This window comes from Schistocerca piceifrons, chromosome 7 (genome assembly GCF_021461385.2).
Source record: "Schistocerca piceifrons isolate TAMUIC-IGC-003096 chromosome 7, iqSchPice1.1, whole genome shotgun sequence".
Lineage (NCBI taxonomy): Eukaryota > Metazoa > Arthropoda > Insecta > Orthoptera > Acrididae > Schistocerca > Schistocerca piceifrons.
The window spans coordinates 521,789,222-521,810,298 of record NC_060144.1 but is presented as its reverse complement, the minus strand read 5'-3'; the positions used below and the strand labels follow the sequence as shown (position 1 = coordinate 521,810,298).

The 21,077-nt window shown below is 41.9% G+C and overlaps 2 protein-coding genes across 2 annotated transcripts in view; one reads left to right on the top strand and one right to left on the bottom strand.

Moving 5' to 3' along the window:
- Positions 1–13,398, bottom strand: part of LOC124804762 (tubulin-folding cofactor B) — a 57,598-nt gene extending 44,200 nt beyond the window's left edge. The window contains exon 1 of the mRNA XM_047265072.1: positions 13,168–13,398. Coding sequence (XP_047121028.1) covers positions 13,168–13,293 — 126 coding nt within the window. The 5' untranslated portion in view covers positions 13,294–13,398. The remainder of the gene's footprint in view (positions 1–13,167) is intronic.
- A 71-nt stretch (positions 13,399–13,469) lies between these two features.
- LOC124804761 (mitochondrial outer membrane protein SLC25A46-like) overlaps positions 13,470–21,077 on the top strand; it is a 47,639-nt gene continuing 40,031 nt past the window's right edge. The window contains exons 1-3 of the mRNA XM_047265071.1: positions 13,470–13,778; positions 13,891–13,994; positions 14,089–14,267. Of these exons, the coding sequence (XP_047121027.1) occupies positions 13,610–13,778; positions 13,891–13,994; positions 14,089–14,267 (452 nt within the window). The 5' untranslated portion in view covers positions 13,470–13,609. The remainder of the gene's footprint in view (positions 13,779–13,890; positions 13,995–14,088; positions 14,268–21,077) is intronic.

The window sequence follows — 21,077 nt, the reverse complement described above, 5'->3', positions numbered from 1 at the left end:
CCATATATATAATGAAACGTGATGCATACTTAAAACCGGAAAACAGATTTGTAATACTGTAATCTGGAGTACAATTTTTCCAGTAATGTATCAAACTTAAAATCATTTTGGACTTCTCACGATGCCAATCCAGCAGTTTGTTCCATCCTTGGCCACATATTCAGAGGTCTGATACATCCAGATCTGTAAGGCAGTCAATAGTGCACATCCCAAATAGCATGGTTGCATGTGGGCAATTCCTGAACAGCTGCTCAAAGTTGGGGTGGACCTTTGCACTAAATGCCAGTGACTCAGGCAGTACGAAGATTTACAGACCCTGTCGAGCCAGAAGAAGGCACTGCTGAATTTGGAGTGGTACTTCACCAGCCTCTGAACTGGGCCGGTTTGAATGGGCTCTAGACGTTACCCAAATGCCCTCATCGTGGACAGTGTCTAACATCTCGGAGGAGGGGAGGCACGTGCTTATCCATAAAACATGCTGCCACAATCTAATCGTGATCTGACAAATGTCCTACAAAACTGGAGGAGACGGGACCTGTTAGCTCCTCATGCCTTTCTGCTGAGGTATTTCAAAATATTCAATGATTTGATGCTCTTTGTATGCAGTTCTTTCAGGTGCAATAGCCAGATTATCGGTGTCAAATAATAATCTAAAAACTGTATATTGTCCAAATTTAAAATATTGTCTCCCATCGTGAGCTTTGGTTGGTTAAAACCGATACAAGTAGTCTTCACTGCTGGAAACCTAAAAGATGTTTTACTGGCCCTAGTTTCCAGCTTCCTGATAATCAGCTGTTGTTGGCTCATTGTCGTCGTAATGTTAGAGGAAGAGTACAAGATCATGGAGTCACCTACAAACAAAAAGCTTTTAACAGTGCTTCTGACTGCAGAGGAGATGCTATTGATAGCTACTGCAAACAGCATGGCACTGAGTACACTTGGGGGACCCACTCTCCTGAATAAAGCAGTCAGACAACATATAACCAATGTGAAAGTGAACGTAGCTTTCCCCGTGGAAAGACTGAATAAGAAATGGCAGACATCCTCTTGTTCATGGAGCTGGTGAAGGACGTATCTCTATGCACTTTTTTAAGGTAAAGAAACCCACCAACTAAATGGTTTTGTCGTAAGAAAGACTCATATACTGCTGTCTCCAGCAAATAAAGTTGTGAAGTGTGGAATGGTAGCACCTGAAACTGCACAAGGAGTGGCACAGGTTATCTTGGGATACGAGGAGGCAGATGAGGCGGTGGTTGCCCAAGTGCTCGAGAATCTTACCCAGACAGCTGGCAAGAGCTACATTCCAGTAACTACTAGGTTGGTACAACCCTTACTTGGTTTCCATAAGGGAGATAATATTGCCTCCTTTCAAGTGACTGGGAACTGTCCATCAAACAAGATATGATTAAAACACAACAGGAGCTTGTCTTTGGCTCTACAGCATAGGTCATATAGCACAGTATAATGAATCCAGTCTGGTCTTGGAGCAGCATCTCTGTCTGTGGACAGAGCTGATTCCAATTCCCACATGGAGAATGGATGACTGCAGGACTCCTCATTACACTAGAAGAAGAGCAGTATTCTCATCTCTACAGATCCTGGGAGTTTGTCTGTATGATCCACTCATGTTAAAAAAGGTTAGGTTCAGCTAAAAGTTAAGTCATGTCTCTAGAAAATAGTCCACCAAGACTCCATTCCTCAATAAGACTGTATGGGGAGGTGCACTGCCTTTGCCTGAAATCCTCCTCACTGATTTCCAAACTTTTGTAGTGGAAGGTGGCCATTTAATATAAGTCAGGAATTTCTCTTCGGTTTTTTTTTCTTTTTTAATCACTCATTGTGATTTTATTATGGCAATCCTGTAGGCACTAAGACTTTCTGCTGCTGAATGGTGTTTGAACTTCTGCAAAGCTGCACACCTGGCTCCTATGGCTGAGTGGCATTCTTTGTTCCACCAGAGGGCATGTTGTTGTCTGAGGTGGTTGCTACACTGGGGAATGGATTTGGTGCCAGTTCGGTGGATCACACAGGTAACACAGTCCACTATCTCCTGGGGACTTTCCAGTTGTTCAAAGACAGTCTTCTGACTGCACTGCATCCAATTTTCCCTTTGAACCATCCACCTTTCTGGTCTCTTGGTCACTTGTCAATGACCATTTGAGGCAGTATGTGGGTCCACACTGGAATGCAGATCTGTGACTACTTCTCACTAAACTGAGTCTGTAAGAGCTGTAGAACAGAAGCAATGGGCAGTGGTTGAAGATGACCATTTAGCTATAGAAATATATGTCATGTGATCAGAGTTCAAAATGCATATAAGTTACCCTCTAAATGGATATGACGCTCAATGATTCTACCCCTGGGTCATGTGGTAGCTGATCCCCAAAGCACATTACGAGAAACGAGTGGGGGAGTGCCTGGAAAAGTTATGTAAGTACATCGTCATCCAGTGGATTATCTGGTGGAAGGTATAAAGAACACATTGTGATCTCAGCTGTTGTGAGAAATTCCACTGCAAATGTTTGTACATCAATGGTAAGAGGGACTGGAAAGAAGTGGTATCTGTCATTGATAAAAACAGCCCCCCCCCCCGCCCCCCCAACCTTAGACCTGTCTCTGGTAAGATCGTCCTTCCTGTAAGGGTGGCAGCCCCTTAACGTAATTGTGTCAGTGACAATAAAATAAGTTTCCTGTAACCAGGTACAGAAGTCTTTCCTGAAGCAGGAGCTGTAATTCTTCCAAATGCGATTAGACTCCATTAAGTTCTGCTGCAGTACATACGCCCCTGTCAGAGCTACTGATCAGGGATAGTTGTGCTTGCTCTTCTCTCTTGTAGATGGTGTCTCACACCAGACGTCATGGGGAAACTAGACAGAGCCTGGCTCTCTGGTTCCTCCACGTGGATATCAATATCCTCAACATTGAAACCACCAATGGAAAGGGAGAGTGCTTACCGAACCACTTTCTTCAGTTTTGAACATTTTTTGTTTGGCATATTTCCTTACTTATTGGAGTAGTCTGGAAGTGTGGATAAAGGGGATGGCTTAGTGGGCCTCTGAAGGTGTGCATTGGTATCTGGCTGAAGTCTGAAGTCGTTCATTGATAGCTTCCTAATGGTTTTGGGGTCACATGCAGCTCCCCCCGCCCCCTCCCCCGACAGGCAAATTGACAAATGTATCTACTCATATGTGAGTCTGAGGTCTGGTTTGTGATATAACTTTTGGTGACTGCTTCTTAAGAACTGATGCAAAAGAAGCAACAAATGCTGGAGGTTGCATTCCTTTGAAACAGCTTTTCCACAGGGAATGTGTGTAACTCCTGAATTTTTCTTTCCTTGTTATAAAGTCTGTGCTTCCTGCTCCACACTGGGTGGTCACTTGAGCAGTTTAATCATTTTGGAATGATTGTAAAAGAGTCACTTGATTTGTGATCTGAGCCCCCAAAATTCCCACGTAGTGCCATAGTGGTATGATCAAATCTTCTGTGTCTGAAGCATCATATTGTCTTTTGGAGAAATGGTTGAACCTTAAGATGGATATTGCTTACAAGAATACAGGTAGGCTAATTTAGGTATGCTGAAGGCTAAAATAAATACTGTAGTTTTTCCACTGTGCCATCTACTTTCCTCATACAGTACTGCAGTCCCACAACACCTATGTTTTCCGATCTTCATGTAATAATCTGTCCAGTTCTATTGTAATGCAACACGGAACTACATATTTGTTGAAGTTCAGGGTGTTATTCATTTCAGCTACAACAGGGTAGTCACCCAATTGCATGCACCCTAGAAGCTTAGACACTTAGTATGATGTGGCAATTTCAACTAGTAGTGTCCCATTACGAAGTCGTTTAATACTTTTTGAAGAATCCATTAATAACCTCCAACTTCTTGTGAATGTAAAAAGGGCAGACTTTTTCAAAGGTTCCCTCTTCTTGCTCGATGACTATGAAAGTATTACAGCAGACCAGTGCACTGTATAATTCTGAAACCTCTTCTCGGGTAGACTGACCATCCGAGCTCTCACTGTTGTGCAGCTGTAGGTGCTATCTGATGATACAACCTTCCCACTTTCTCGTCAGAGATGTAGTTTCGATTTGAGATTGCTTCATTGGAATCCCACAAGCAGCTACAGAAATAAATGTCAACTCAGGCACAGCAGCACTGTGTACCTGAGCAAGCATTATACAATTGGGGGATAACAGATGCCACAGTTGTTGCCTGCTACCGATTCTTTTATCTCAAAACCCCCCCACCCCATCAGCACCTGGCACACCTAGAGGTTGAAGATTTTCTTATGGAGGTGTGGATGCAGTACAGTGAAGCCAAGACCCCATTTTCCAAAACACATAACATTCCACTACTGTACTTAATGCTGGTCCCTAAAGTATGCTAAGAGTTTACAGTAGAAGAGGTCTGTTGACGTTGGCCAGCCCCCCATTTGGGAAACCTGGGTTAGCCTTGCCTGTACCCAAACCACTGCTGGGAGATACTGCCCAAAAGTTAAAGACGAGAAATAACCTGCTCAACAGACTGGCAGGCACCACTTGGGGTTGTGATGCTGCCACTCTACGAACTGCTGCACTGGCACTGGTGTATAGCACTGCAGAATACTGTGCCCCAGTCTGGAGCACAAGCCCGCATGTCAAAAAAGTGGATGTACAACTAAATTCCACTCTGAGAACTGTCACCGGCACTCTCAGGCCAACCCTCGTTGAGCGGCTTCTGGTGCTGGCAAACATCGCTCCTGCTTCCATACGCAGAGAGAAAGCAACCCAGGACATAGTAGAAAAAATTGAAGCAAACCCATGGCTACCCATACATGCCGACATAGGAGGACCCACAAGACTCAAGTCCAGGAAACCTATCGTCTGGAGCAGAACATTGGGCACAGAGGGTCTCGATGCTGAATGGAAGAATGCATGGCAGGGTCTGAGAAGAGGCATCGTGGAAAACCATCACCTAATCCACGACCCAACCAAAAGGGTTGAAGGCTTCAATCTCAACAGGAAACACTTGTCGGCTCTAAAAAGGTTTCGCACGGGAGTTGGACGATGCAGACAGCAAACAACCAAATGGAGCTATACAGACGATTCGTGTAGTGACTGTGGCGAGGTACAAACAATGAACCATCTTCTGGTTTGTAACATTCATGGTTTCAGAGACGGCTCTCTGATGTCGCACCACAAGTTAACGGACAATGCCAGGAAATGGCTCCATAATCTTAATGTTACTGTGTAATTAATTGTCTTCAATTTATGTGATTTTTGTTCCATTTAATGTAATAATGTAGTTTCCCTGACATAATTGTAATGTAATAACGGATATAATTTGTTTCCACATTGTAAGTTCCAAACGTTTATTGTGATTTATATTAATCTTATCTGTTCTTTGTAAAATGTAGCTGGTAGATCGAACGAGAAATAAATACTGCTGAGAGAGCACCCTGGAAGAGGAGGGGGAGGCGGGAGGATAACAGCCTTCCCTTTCCTAAGTTGTGGAAAACTCTTCGTCAGGCTCATCTGCTGAGGCTGTCCAACTAGGGTGGCACTATCAGTAACTATATTGGCACACAAACACTCGTACCCAGAACCGAAGACATCTGTGAAAAGTTGGCATCCTTCAGGAGGGAAATGATAATGAATCAGAGTCTCTAAACATTAAAGAGTGGAATCAAAGAAGGGCCTTGATATGGACCTGATGAATTTTCCTCTAGGTGTTTTGTATAGTATCCCTGGCAGACATAAATATGGAGAATGCAGTATTGATCTGTGTAACTGCTATGATGAAGATCATGTGAGCTGCATACCACAGGAGTTGGCTGTTGGAGCCTACAAAAGTCTGGCCGCACACTACTTTAAGTCACTTCCGTGTTTACCTGTGCCAGTGTTCCGCAGTGACCTCAGTGTACACTTTATAACAAAGTGTGTGATGCTTAGGACTGTATTTGTTTTACCATTTGTACTTAACCATTAACTGCTGCCACTGGATTTTTGTTTGGACTTTGCGATATGTTTACTTCTCGTGATTTGTTTAGCTTAATCCTCAAATGAATGTGTCCTTTTCCAAGTTTATGAAGAAACATTCATTTCAAATGTTTGTATTCAGTTATATGTAAGAATAAATCATGAGTGCTGTCCACAAAAATGGTGAAGAGAGATGTAAAATTGTACCCTTCTTCAAAGAATGAGTCAAAGCAGAACACAGTCAACATGCTCCTACCAGCACCTTACCCACATGCCATGGCACCTGGCATGGATTCTGTGACTTGTGTGTGGGTGTTTCGATATACGTAGTGTGCTAGGGCAGAGTCATGAAGTACTGCTTGAACTACATCAAGTGATCCAGCATTTGGGAAGAATTGAAGTCATTCAAAAGTTATTGAATCAAGCCCATTGGACAATGACAATCTATTAAACTTCCTGACACATATCGCAAAAAGCCTGGCAGTGGCATCAACACCAGCAATCCTAGCATTTCCACAAAGGAAGATTGGGTTATTTATAACAGGCAATTACAACTCCATTTCTAGGCAAGTCAAATCACCAACCCACAGCAACAATATGGATTTTTGCTGTCAACAAATCAGTATTTGAAATGTTTAGTGCAAAAACCAGAAGAGCCATCTACTCACCAATTGCACAGATTCCGTATTGTGAAAACTGGCTATTTTGCATAATGTTTATGTTAGGTGCTAGACTGGAGTGCTTCCAACATAGAACAACAAAAATAGAGTCTTATGCAACCAGCATTGTGGATCTAAAAGGATGCAGCCAAAAATGTTCATTCGCAGTAATTATGACAGTCAGATTCAACTCAAGCAGCAATGCTTTGAATCGCCAATGCCTTAGCAATTTTACAAATGGCACTGTAAGATTTCTCAATGGACTGTGAAGTTTCTAAACTTACGTATCTACTTTCCAGGACATAAATGTGCTGCACATCAGATTTGGTTGTTCTTCAAAGTAAGTGTATCTAAATCAAACATCAATACAAAAAACTATAGTGACCGCAACTTATGTAAGCCAACTTTAAGCAATTAGACACCCCAGTAGCATCAAACATATCCTCTTTCCACCCCCATCAAATACAACTGTGGAGAGATCTACATATACTTTTAAAACTAAAACCCACTTCAGTGTTTGCCTGTACCAGCATTCTACAGCGATATCAGTATTCCAAAAGAGCTTTAAATAGTTTTCTAGCAACTTACAGAACACCACTCACAAATGCTGGCAGTCCATCTGAATTATTCACAGCTGGTCTCACTGACTGCTCCTCAATCTGCTGTTCCCACCAATGAAGTGAGAGGAGGAACACAGGATGCAGAGTCAAGTCAGCACTTCAGTGTGGAACTCATAAAATTTGGGACGGCACCAGGATAGAGTGAGGGGTTTATTGTGGCTTCTCAGGCTTATTATTAGATGGCGATGGTTGAAATATCCCAGAACCAACTACAACACCAGAATTAACAGCACTTGCACCACCTGGGCCATGATCCACACGCTCTCAACAGCCTATTCCATGGACCACCAAGGCTGGTGTGGCCTCTGAGTCTACAGGACAACCAGCAACAGTACGTCACTGACTTTAAACTGATTCTCCTGATGCCCCAACACGAGACAGCACTTACATCAATAGAAGTGGATAAGATAGCACCTCCATTTTGTTCTTCAAGGAATGAGTCAAAGCAGAACACAGTCAACATGCTCCTACAAGCACCTTACCCGCATGCCATGGCATCTGGCATGGACTCTGTGAGTTGCTTGTTGTGAGTTCTTTGACAGTGAGCCAAATGAGCCGCCACCAGGGGACAATCAGAGTCTCGTCCCAACCTCGCACAACCCACATCAGTGTTCACCTATGCCCGCATTCTTCAGTGATGTCAATATGTCCTTTATAACGAACTGTGAGAGTCTTTGGATATTGAAAGACATCATGTTTACGCCACTGACTGTTAAACTTTTTTTATTTCCACTATTGTAATTTCATCCTTAGGCCATTATCAAATGCAGATGTTTTGGCTTTAAGCAATGTCTACTATATACAAGCTGACACATTTATATGTCATTTGCTGTTATATAAATTCGTAACGCTGCTAACAAGGGAACCTCCCCATCGCACCCCCCTCAGATTTAGTTATAAGTTGGCACAGTGGATAGGCCTTGAAATCTGAACACAGATCAATCGAGAAACCAGGAAGAAGTTGTGTGGGACTATGAAAAAAATAAGCAAAATATACAAACTGAATAGTCCATGCGCAAGATAGACAACATCAAGGATAGTGTGAGCTCAGAAGCGCCGTGGTCCCGTGGTTAGCGTGAGCAGCTGCGGAACAAGAGGTCCTTGGTTCAAGTCTTCCCCCCAAGGGAAAAGTTTATTTTCTTTGTTTTTGCAAAGTTATGATCTGTCCGTTCGTTCATTGATGTGTCTACTCACAGTAATAAGTTTGGTATCTGTGTTTTGCGACCGCACCGCAAAACCGTGCAATTAGTAGACGAAAGGACGTGCCTCTCCAATGGGAACCTCGTTATTGAAGTCGCGAGCTATATTTGCTGGATTCATATTGCCCACGGAATGCATCTCACGTATTTAATGTACTCTCATCCAAAGTAGCGAACAGTCAACTGCCAGCCTGGGAGCCTCGTTAGCAGGAATACTCTCTCTTCCGCGCGCTGTAGTCGACTGACGTCGTGTGTTTCGATGTTTGTTTAGGTGTAGCGTCCCCATACTACGGTGCAGTTACCTTGCATCGGACGGAAGGACAGATAATAATTGTTTGAAAACAAAAAATTAAACTTTTCACTCGAGGGAAGACTTGAACCAAGGACCTCTCGCTCGGCAGCTGCTCACGCTAACCACAGCGCTCCTGAACTCACAGTATCCTTGAGGTTGCCTATCTTGCACATGGACTACTCAGTTTGTATATTTTGCTTATTTTTTTCATAGTTCCACAGAACTACTTCCTGTTTTCTCGATTGATCTGTGTTCAGTTGTTCCAGGCCTATCCACTGTGCCAACTTATAACTAAATCTGAGGGGGGTGCGATGGGGAGGTTCCCTTGTAAGTAGTGCAAGCACACATGTCCATATATCATAAAACAGCACAGTCTGTACAGACATATGTTCGTTCCACCATCACTAGTAACTTTTGCACTAAACTACAGCAGCGAACTACGTTTATGAAAAGTTAATCTTTGGACTGTATTTGTTTCGTATTTGGACTCAGCCCATACCCACTGCGACTGGACTCATACCTTCCAATGAATTTATTTTCTTCCAGGTTTGTGGCGACACATTTATTCATGTGTTTGGACCAAGTTTTATGTGGAGATAAATGTTGAGTGCTTTCTACAAAAAGTACCATTCAACATCAAACACTGCTTTCCCTTATACCTTGCTGAAAGCAAATCTATAATTTTATTTCTCATAAACATGATTATCTACTTTCACACCCACAACTAATCGTCCTTTGGACTGAAGATGTACACATAAAATTTGTGTTATGGTCAAGGGGCGTGAGGGGGAGGGGCAGGTCTTTCCTGGATTTGACTTCCAGTAAACTCACTGCATATATGCAGTCAGATAGAGTGGTCATTACTGGAACTGACTGAAATGAGAGTGCATATCTGGCAGCATCCCTGATGATTTAGAAATGCTCTGCTTTCCCTATTGCGGGGAGGGCCCCAGAAAAGTTGGCCTGAATACTGCCCATCTCAAACATTTTGACCCAGCATCTGAGCACCACCTCTCATATGCTCGAAAAACAAAGAAATGTTGCAAATGTTTTTTAACTTTCTATATACAGACAAGAGCTTATGACCAAACAGAAAAAAACAGCCGTCACCGCTCAATAACTATCCCTCTATAGCATCAATATTGCTTCAATAACTGATACCGGAGAACTGTACATGAGTGAAGGTACGTTTTGATGTCTGATTTATAATGAGGCCATTGGAGACGAGACAGGTGGCCTATATAGGATTTCAATTTGCAGCCTGGCGTCAGTTCTCAGGGGGACTCATCAGCAGAAGCAGCATTCTCCTGAAGATGGCGACCAGTTGGATCGCCAAAATATCGAGTCAAGTTGATTTTAGGTTCCAGCAGCAAACTCAAAGACTTCCAGGACTTATTATGCCGGGAAAGCCTATGAAGTCACACAAAGTAGAGAGAAGTTATGGATGGTGGTAGTTCAACAAAGTGTTCAATCCGTGCACAGCAGATCTTGACTTAGCATATGTTTACCACAATGACATGCCCACAGATTAGAACTGGTTGAGACTCCAAGTTTTCAGGAATTTCATCTAGTGGCATTGCAGACGTAACATAGCAAAATATCTGGCTTCAATGGCATGCCTGCAGCAGTTGACAAATACGAAAGGGTACAGTAATGCACAACAGAGATCATGGAGAATATTATACAGAGAGAGTTGATAACTCAGGACTGCAAAGATGCCTCTATATACAATATGAAGGTGTCTAGTAATGCATGACTGAGATCACAGAGAATATTATACAGAGAAAGCTGATAACTCAGGAATGTGAAGATGCCTCTAAATACAAGTCGTACAAATATGGAGTTGATGGTGGCTCCTATAGAGGTATATATGTATTTTGTGCAGCAGTAAAAGTTCTGTTGCACATCATTAATAGATAGCTGGATACTCTTACAGAGCAAATTCCTTCTCAATGTCAACATGACTTCTGACCAAGCAGAGGCACTGTTGACTGTTTTCGTAATTGTGCACCTACAAGAGAAACGCCTGAACACCGCCATGATCCCTATGTGAGTTTTACTGATTTGTATAAAAAAGGAGTGTAATCTGATATGAAGTTCTGACATAGAAACGAAGGGGTTGCTGATGCAATTACACAGATCTGAAGATGATCCAGAGAGTCATTGTCATGTATTTAAAGATGTGCAACTAAGACTGAAGAATAAATGAGAACTGTTTTAAAAAGCAGAGTGGTAACTGGTGTAATAGTTTCAAAATGGTATTTTTGTCTGCATACACATAACAGCTTCACATACCAGTTCCCTGTCACATGTGGTCTGTGGAGAGGAGGTGTTATGGTTCCCACATTTTTCACTACAAATATCAGTGCCGAGATGAATGGTCAAGAATTGCAATGACCAAAACTCCTATATGAACTAAATTCCTAGATGGGAATGTGTCTTGGTGAAAAGTGTGTCAAAAACCGAGTCTCTCAAGCAACTTGCCAAAAGAGTATCTATGACCGACATCCATTTCGAACTAGGAAAACATCTTACCAGTATCCGCGAAGCATGATTCAAATAACCACTTACAAACCGAAGTTCCTTTTTGAATTGTTAATGCTGTTGCTGTCTCCACTAAACTAGAGGGTATGGTTACTCCATGATTTACATATCAATTCCAAAATTAGCCACATGCAAGGTGATTATCTTGCCAATTTTGTTGAAGACCTCTGACACTTGATGCCATATACAGGTGACATCAAATATCTTGACATCTCCCACATTAAATTCAACTGGGCAATTCTTAAATCAGAATGAAAAGATCATGTATCAAATATCAAAGTTCTGTGAAGATGTAATGATTGGGGTGGAGTACCTTTTGATGCTTTGATGATGCGAGGTACCCAATGCATATGGGTAGGACTATAGTCTACCTTCACACCATTTGGAACTACGCAGTGGCAAGTAAAAGACTGACAGCCAATAACTGCAATAAAAGAAAATTTAAAACAAAACACAGTATTCTGAGGCGTCTCTACTGACACTTGGGAGTGACTTGTTTCTCAAAGACATTAGTAGTAACGCAAAATAAACAAATTTATTGGCGGATTTGTAAGGATGGCCATAGAGGACCTTTAATATTGCAAAAGTACATCAAAGACAGCACATTTCTACAATGTTAATGATAGCAATCAGTTTTTCTGCTCGACATGCAACTGCATCTTGAGAAAAAGCCTGGCTTTTCTAGTCGCACCTATGCTCATTCCAGAAGAATCAGAGAGTTGTCATGGGTGACCATGATGAGGAGAGTCATCATCAAATGAAGAATAGCATTCAACAATGGCTATCCCTACATTGTATTATAATCTAACTGCCAAGGTTGAGAGTGACTTGAGGATAAATATTGTCATCCTTAAGTCTTCTAATTACTACCAAAATCAGGAAAAAGAGTGCAGGCCATATACAGTAATGTTGTTGGCAAATGATGAAAGCCATTCTATGGTCAAAGCGGACAAGCAGAATTACAGCTATGAGTACACTCTGGATATTTCATACCTGAAGAAATATGTAGCACTCTAACTCAATGAACTGAGGTCGTTTGCAAGACTAGAATTTTACAAAATATATGTGTGATGTTTCCTGGGGTGTGGCTAATTTTTTGCTCTGTGTAAAGATGTTTGTCAGCAATAATGTGACAGTACTTCATGCAGGCATAAAACTCAAAGGGGAATGTGAAGGTAAACAACTTCCAATAGGACTCTGCCTAAACTGTGGTGTTCAAACCAGTACATATGTGACGATTAAAGGTTTCGTTATGCCTAATGACTTCTTACATTTCTGGACTGTTATTACATTAAACTTTTCCCCGTCATATGTTGTTTTCTATACATTTCATCGTGGAGGAGAACGTTAGAAAGGCGTTGGGTGTCAGTGGAGAGAAGAAATTATAGAAAACAAATTGTGTGTGTTGCCTTGTTAATTAATTTTCGCAAATCTGGTAAAGGCCACTCTAGATTACGTACCCATGTAATAAATGATAACCAACCACGAGCAAAAATACATTACTTCGAAAACGGCTGTTTCCGAGCCATTATAGCCCTAGTAAATAAGAGGTGTGTATCTAATAACCCTAAATGTAGAATGTTAATTGTACGGGATATAAGTTGCATTTATGATAATGGAATGAAATGATACTTGCGACGAGCGTCGTCGTTTGTCACTTATCACTTTACTAAGAAGGTTTTCAAATGAAAGCCGGGATCTCTTAAATTTTTTTTTAACTCTTATGCAATTATGTATGACTTTCCTGGTTCCCGTTAAAAATATCGAAATAGTTCTACGCAATGGTCTGGAATATCTTTAATATTTTGAGCAGTAGTGTTAAAATTTATTAATTTTATTATGTCTTCAGAGTTCACCTTAACTAACTTACAATTTTTGAAGTGACAAACCTTGAGTTCTCGAACAGGTACATTTTTCTGAAATCGTCGTTCTATGCTGGCTCCGGATTGTTGCTTGGAGGTAGTAATAACAACATTTACATAATGCGGAGTTATCACAGTAAATGTATCGGCCATTGTTATGTATTATGCAGATTTATTGAAAAAGTAAAACCCCACACATAAATTTTATGTACAAACTAGTATCAGATTGTCAAAGATTCTCCGTTGCGTACACAAACCAAAGACACACCTTATCGCGATGATTGACGGCTGATTTCTCATATGGGTTATGACTAATAGAATTAGATAAGGAATTGGACACAGGTGCAAATTGCATTCGGTATTTTACACCCGAAACGAGAGACCCGCCACTGCACGACTGTTCGTAGTTGTCTGCGTGATTCTCATAGGAGATGTAAACACAAAATCTGCAACATCGTTGATGTAAAACATGGCTGGTCTTGAAAGGTATCCAATATTGCCAGACGATAGCCAACGTACATGGGAAAGAATATATGAAAGTGCTGAAGTAAATAATGAGTTTCGAAATTTGGCACATGATATTTCGCAGCCCACGGAAAGGTTTAAGCCGGAGCGTCCTACCTCATTTCCCGATGATGGTGATTTTGCCTAATGATTACCTGCTGCTATTTTTTTCACCTAGTATTAAATGATTCGAATGTTTATATCTAGTTGTTTAAGTGAAAGTAGCTTAACATCGTGTATTCACAGATGTTGCGGTACGGAAATATATTGGTGCTGGAGTGGGGTTAGCCAGTCTTATAACAGAAAATTTACTTAGTCACCCATTTGTTGTCCTGCGTCGTCAATGCCAGGTGAGTTTTATTGAAGGCAGAAAATCTGCTGGAAGACTGTATACTTAACATAGTGAAATCCTAGAAAATGTTGGCCGATGTGAGATTCTTGTAGGTCCACAACAACTCTGTTCGGTATCACCTCCTGCCTGTCACACTGCTGCCTGTGATGGTCCACTTACACCAACGGCAAGGTTTCACAACGCTATGGAAGGGGCTAGGCAGTGCCTTGCTTGTCAGAGGAATGACCTTGGCAGTTGAGGACATTATCAGTAAAGTTACACCGTGGCCTAAGTAAGTACTTCTTTTATGTGTTCTGTGTTACCACTCTAATTTAAAACCCAATTCAGAGCGCCATTTCCAGACTGCCACACCAATTTCAGGAAGTACAGTGTATGCCTGTAATCAACATCCTATTGTTCAGTGCTCATATAGAGGCATATTAACAGTTGCCTTTCTCTTGTTCATTTTGTATATAGAACAGGGAAGGGAAAGATGTAATAGTAGTAGTACAAGTACAAGGTACCCTCGGCCATGCACCATATGGTGGTTTGCTGATTACGTTTTGCAGACTTTTGTAAATGATCATTCACCTCATGTAGTTGTTAACTGAGCATGGACTGAAATCTGAGGAAATTATTTACTTTAAACTACTATAGACAGCATCTTAAAGATGGAGGTGTAGCAGTATTTGTTAGAGAGCAGCTCAAAGTAAATAAATTAAACCATCTAGATCTGTATAATAATGAAGGCTTGACTGAAGTGACAGGCATTGAACTCCATATCAAAGGTTGCGGAAAGGGTGCGCTGAAACAGAAAATTATTGGGATTTATCGCCCACCTAAATCAGAGGTAGGGCATTTCATAGATATCTTTAGTAGGATAGTGGGACACTTTGACCCGGACGAGGTAACAATACTTGGTGACTTGAATATAGAGGCAACATCTTGCAACAACCATAACAGCAGGCTAATAGATACCCTTAACTCTTATAATCTTATGAATGCAGTAAATTCAGATACAAGAGTAACTCAGTCTACTTCTAGTAGAATAGACTACGTAATACTAAGTAAAGAGGTAAAAGATTGTATTAGATGCTGGAATGTGGACTTTCACTATTCAGACCACAAATGTCAATTTGTAGACTATGAACACACAAGCATCCAAGAAAGGACTCAAGTCGTAGAATACAAAAAAGTGTGCTTAAAGAGAAAAACATTAATGCTTTTAAAAGTAAACTAGAATCTGAGGAATGGCAACTAGTTCTTCAGCAAAAAGGGTCCGAATGCAAATGGGTCAAATTTTATCATATTATTTTACAATATCTTAATTTTTCCTGCCCAGTGAAAGGAATTAAGAAAGTAGTAACTCACAACCAAAATGTAAAAAACACCAGACTGACTTTTCCAGCTTACATGATTAAACTCGGGCAAAATATCGAGGATCTAAGTGTGCTACATAAGTCAACTAAATTGCAAATATTTAAGGATAAGTACAAACATGCTAAAAAACAATTTCAGCATCAGCTCTCAAATTTAAGAAAACAGATCCTGGATAAGGAAATAGCTCAGTCATCAAATATAGGGAAGTCTTCATGGAATATAATAAATTGATATCGCAAAGCCAACCCTAAGTTAGATGCTCAGTTTGACAGAATCCAACGCGAAGGTAACCATATTATTGATCCAGATAACATCTGCAATATATTTAATGAATATTTTATATCTTCAGCTGTGAATCCAGTTAATAACACAGGTCTGACTCGGATGGTAAAGCCTTCCCCTAGGCTGGAAACTGCTTTTGAATTTAAGGAAGTGAATGTGGAGGAAATAGGAAAAATAATAAATAACTTAAAGAATAAGACCTCATCTGGCTGGGATGGACTGAGTAGTATTAAAATTAAAAAATGCAATAAGGAATTAGTTAGAATAATTACCCATATGATCAACAGTAGTATCAGGGAGCACACATTTCCAAATATATTGAAGAAAAGTACAGGTAAATCTGTGCATAAAAAAGGATCGAAAGAAGAGCTATCAAACTTCAGGCCCATTTCACTAATACCAATTTTCAGTAAAATATTTGAAATTGTTTTGTTGACACAACAGCATGGCTTCAGAAAGCATCACAGTGCCATTACGACAATTACCAAATTTCTCCATAAGGTGTATGATGCCCTGGATGAGGGAATGCACACAGCAGGGATATTTCTAGAACTTACTAAAGCATTTGACTCGGTGAACCATGAGCTCTAGCAAATCCCAGCTATTACCATTTAAACTTGGTAATTCATACCAAACCTGTATTGATAATATAAGTGGCATCAAAACAGTAGACACTGACAAATGTAAATTTTTGGGGATATACCTAGACAAAAATCTTAACATATCAATGTCGTATGCAATAAAATCATCAGTTCACTGCCCTTAATTAGCAAACTATCAAAATTAGTCTCTGAACAAACATTAAAAACTGCTTATTATGGGACAATATTAATTATGGAATAGAGGTACGGGGATGTGCTGCTGATAGATACATGAACAGAATCCGAACACTGCAGAAAAGAGCAATCAGGACCATTCATCGACTGGGATACAGAGATTCATGTAGGAAAACCTTTGTACAACATAAATATCTAACAGTATACTCCTTGTATCTGTACAGATAAATAACATTCTTTGTGGACCATAAAAGTAATGAAGCTAAGTGTTCTGATGTGCATACCCATAACACAAGACAAAAAGATTGCTTCTTCAGAAACAGAACTAAATTAAAGACAACAGATCATAGTCCTTCGATAAATGGCCAGATGTGGTTTAACAAACTGCCAAGTGCTATAAGATGCCACAGAGGTAAAGTATTCAAAAGGGAATTAAAATCATTCTTAACTCCCAAATGTTTGTACTCACTGAATCAATACTGATATTAAAATGTAGCTATTCTTAAATATAGACCTAACCCTTCTATCTATACGATGTACTATTCTGAGGTGATTGTAATATATATTATTGTTGTAACAACATGCTGTAAATTCAGATACCTATACTATGTAACAACAGTATGTTGCATTATGAAGTACTGTACCATATATTGCCAAGTGTGTCACCCTTAAGTGGCTTCTTGTAATTGTGAATTGCAAATTCCTACTGTCTGTACAAAAATTGTATAAAAATGGTATGACATTTGCAAAAGTCACCAGTTGGTGAATATATGCAAAAAAAGACAATAAATAAATGTAGAAGATGGTATCTGTTGCCAGTACTAAATTGAAATAGAAATACATTAATTATCTTATGAAGGACTTATAGTGGTATGCAAAGATTTTGAGATGCTTGCTTCAGTGGTTGACGGGAATTTTTTTGGATAATATGGTGAAATTGCACAATATTTCAAGGACACATCTTCAGGAAGCACCTGAAGCAGTTATTATATCACAAAAGCCTCAAACTGCACATTTTGAAGTGGTTATCAGTTTGGACAAGAAGAGAATAGAAGCTTTCGAAATGTGGTGCTACAGAAGAATGCTGAAGATAAGGTGGGTAGATCACGTGTAACTAATGAGGAGGTATTGAATAGGATTGGGGAGAAGAGAAGTTTGTGGCACAACTTGACTAGAAGAAGGGATCGGTTGGTAGGACATGTTTTGAGGCATCAAGGGATCACAAATTTAGCATTGGAGGGCAGCGTGGAGGGTAAAAATCATAGAGGGAGACCAAGAGATGAATACACTAAGCAGATTCAGAAGGATGTAGGTTGCAGTAGGTACTGGGAGATGAAGAAGCTTGCTCAGGATAGAGTAGTATGGAGAGCTGCATCAAACCAGTCTCAGGACTGAAGACCACAACAACAACAACAATCAGAAAAAGTGCCAGAACCACCAGTGTTACTGGCTAATGCTTGAGCAGCTCCAAAAAATCATTTTGCCCCCAGGGGCTCAGCATTCATTTTCTGGGTACGGGCTTGGTGATCCCGGGGTTCCTGAGCTGGGGACTGGTAAGTGCCGCCAGTCCCTTGTCACCATAAGCTCTGGGCATACTTCAGCAACCACCGTGATGTGCGGCGGTGGAACGTTGTGTGTCTCAGGGAATGGGGATCTTGGCTTGATCGCCCGGATCATGAGGATGGAATAAACCTCTATAAACAACCCCTCAGTCTCAAGGTGTGCTGCGCACTGATGAGATGCATGGCTGTTGAGGTCGAGCAGTCGTTAGCTGGCAACCTCTGGGGAACCTGCCGCATCTCAGTTGTATAAGGCTTACCTAGGCGCGTGGGGCTCTGTCTAGGTGGACTTCTAGTTCCCTAGCTGTTTGTGGGACCGAGATGGAACCCTCGAACTTTTATTCTTCTCTTCCCAATGGAAAGGGTTGGCCGCTGGTAGGTTCTAACACCCAATCCAGCAAGAGGGCTCGCGTAGCCAGTCCTCCTGATTCAGTTACTGGTAACAGAATGCAAACTGCTTCGCAGAATGTGTTTCTTATAATTAAAAGAAAAGAGGGGAGTTTCAATAAAGTTTCACCATTTTATATACAGAAAGGCTTAGAAGGCATTGCTGGCACCTTAAAATCTGTCAAGCGCTTGCAAAATGGAACCTTGTTGGTTGAAACATCTAGCTTCCAACAAGTCAAGAACCTTCAGAAGGCACTATTTCTTGGGGAGTTTGCGATAGACTGAATTTCACAACACCTTGAACTACAGCAAAGGTGTTGTGACTTGCAGAGATCTCATTGAAATTCCCCAAGATGAACTGAAGGCTGAATGGTCCCGGGAAGGAATTGTTGACATGCAACACGTTATGAAACTGGTAGATGGTGGTCTCATGAAGTCCAACTCATTTATCCTTACTTTTAACAGCACCAAATTGCCGGAGCATGTGAAGGCAGGTTTCCTATGTCTCAATGTACGACCTTATTACCCCAATCCCATGCAGTGTTTTAAATGCCAACACTTTGGGCATACTACTCTCGGCTGTAGAGGGGAAGCCACTTGCGGGAAATGTGTGGTTAAGCCACCCATGAGGGAGTTGGTTGCACCTCTCCTCCCATGTGTGTCAACTGCACTGGGGATCACCCTGTGTGCAGTAGGGAATGCAGAGTTTTCCTTGAGGAACGGAAGATCCAGGAACTTAAAACCACAAAATGCATCCCATATGGTGAGACAAAGAAAATATACAAGTCCATGCAGCCGTCCACATTCGTTGCCTCCTTTTCTTCCGTTGTGAAACGGAAAAACTGATGCCGCTACACAAGCGGAGGTTGCTACTGTCAGCACTAGCACCTGCATTTGTCACTGTACGTGTGCTGCTGCAGTTCCTGTGAAGCCTGCTGCTCCCCCCGGCCTTCTGACCGGGCTGTGGTAGCTGACATTATGGACCTTCCTGCCCCTCCCCGGGTTCAGTCTTGTGCACTGCCTAGTGCTGCTACACCCCCTACCGCTTCTGAGGTTTTGGCACCAATGCCACCTCAGACCAAAAAATCTAAGCCAAAGCCAAAGGTAAAGACTCGCCGCTGAAGGAGATTGACGGTATACAGTCTGCTGATGTTGATGTCATTCTCTCTGACGTCTCTCTCGACTCCTCTTCAGAGGTGATGGAGATTGATGTCAGACTGGGGCAATCATCTCGCCCCAAACCTTAGCCTCCACCTGCTGTGGGCTCTCCTCCCCGACAGAAAGTGAGGATGAAGGTACTCCCACCCTGATAGATGGCTCCCATTACACAATGGAACATGAATGGATTCCAGACACATGTGGAGGAACTGAAACTCCTAGCACAGCAATGCCCCCTGTGCTTGTGTTTACAGGAAACACATTTAAAACTATCTGATGCTCCTGTACTAAGGGCCTATATGTTATATCGCAAGGATGACCTGACTGGGGAAAGGGCCAAAGGAGGAGTCACCGTGTTTGTCAATAATGGCCACCACTCCTCTGCTCTCCCCCTGGATACTGACCTGCAAGCAGTTACAGTTGAAATTCATTCACGTCGGAGGCTTACCGTTTGCTCCCTTTATTTACCTCATCTGGATGCAGTGAACTTAGAGGCTCTCACAGATATTATCGAACAACTCTCCTGCCCATTTCTCCTCCTGGGTGACTTCAATGCCCATCATGTCCTGTGGGGCTCCACTTCTCTTTGCCCTCGAGTTTGAGTTTTGGAGAGCCGCCTGACATCTCAAGTGTTGTGCATCCTCAACACAGGTACTCCGACACATTTCTCTGGTGCTACTGGGTCATTCTCAGCCATTGACGTATCTTTCTGTTCTCCAACCCTCACTGACTCTGTTCACTGGGAGGTCATTGATGACCTTCATTCCAGTGATCACTTGTCCATCCGCATTCATCTCCTGGATGGTGTATAGCTGGAGCAGAGGCCGCCATCGTGGATGATTGACAGGGCTAACTTGCCACTGTTCAGTCGGTTGGCTGTCTTTGAACGCCGCAACAACGTACAGGAATGGGTGGATCACATCACACTTATGGTCCATCATGCTGCTGACCTGTTCATACCCAAGTCTTTTGGCCCTCTTAAGCACCGCCTTGTGCCTTGGTGGACAGAAGAGTGCCATTCAGCCATCCGGGACAGGCGTGCGGCTCTTCGACAATTTAAATGCTGCCCAACAGCGGTCAATCTTATCACCTTTCGAATCGCGAGAGCCAGGGCACGCCATGTCATTAAAGAGAGCAAAAAAAGGTCATGGCAGGAGTTCCTGGACTCCATCAACCGTTCCACTTGTTCCACAAAAGTATGGGAAGCAATCCGGAGGATTTCCGGTAGACGCAGCCGTTTACCAATAGCTGCGGTCCTGAACCAGGGATGCCTCCAAACGACACCCAGAGCCATTATTCAGACACTGGCAGAGCATTTTGCACAAAGTACTGCCACTGCAAACCAGGATCCAGCATTTCGTCACTACCGTGCAACTGTCGGGAGAGCAAACTTGGACTTTCGGTCGAACAGTTCTGAGGCCTACAACTCCCCTTTCTCCATGTGGGAACTCTAATCAGCACTTACTGAGACTTCTGACACTGCACCAGGTCACGACCGCATCTGGTACTCCATGCTTTGACATCTGCAAGCAGCGTCAAAGGAAATCCTCCTCGAATGTT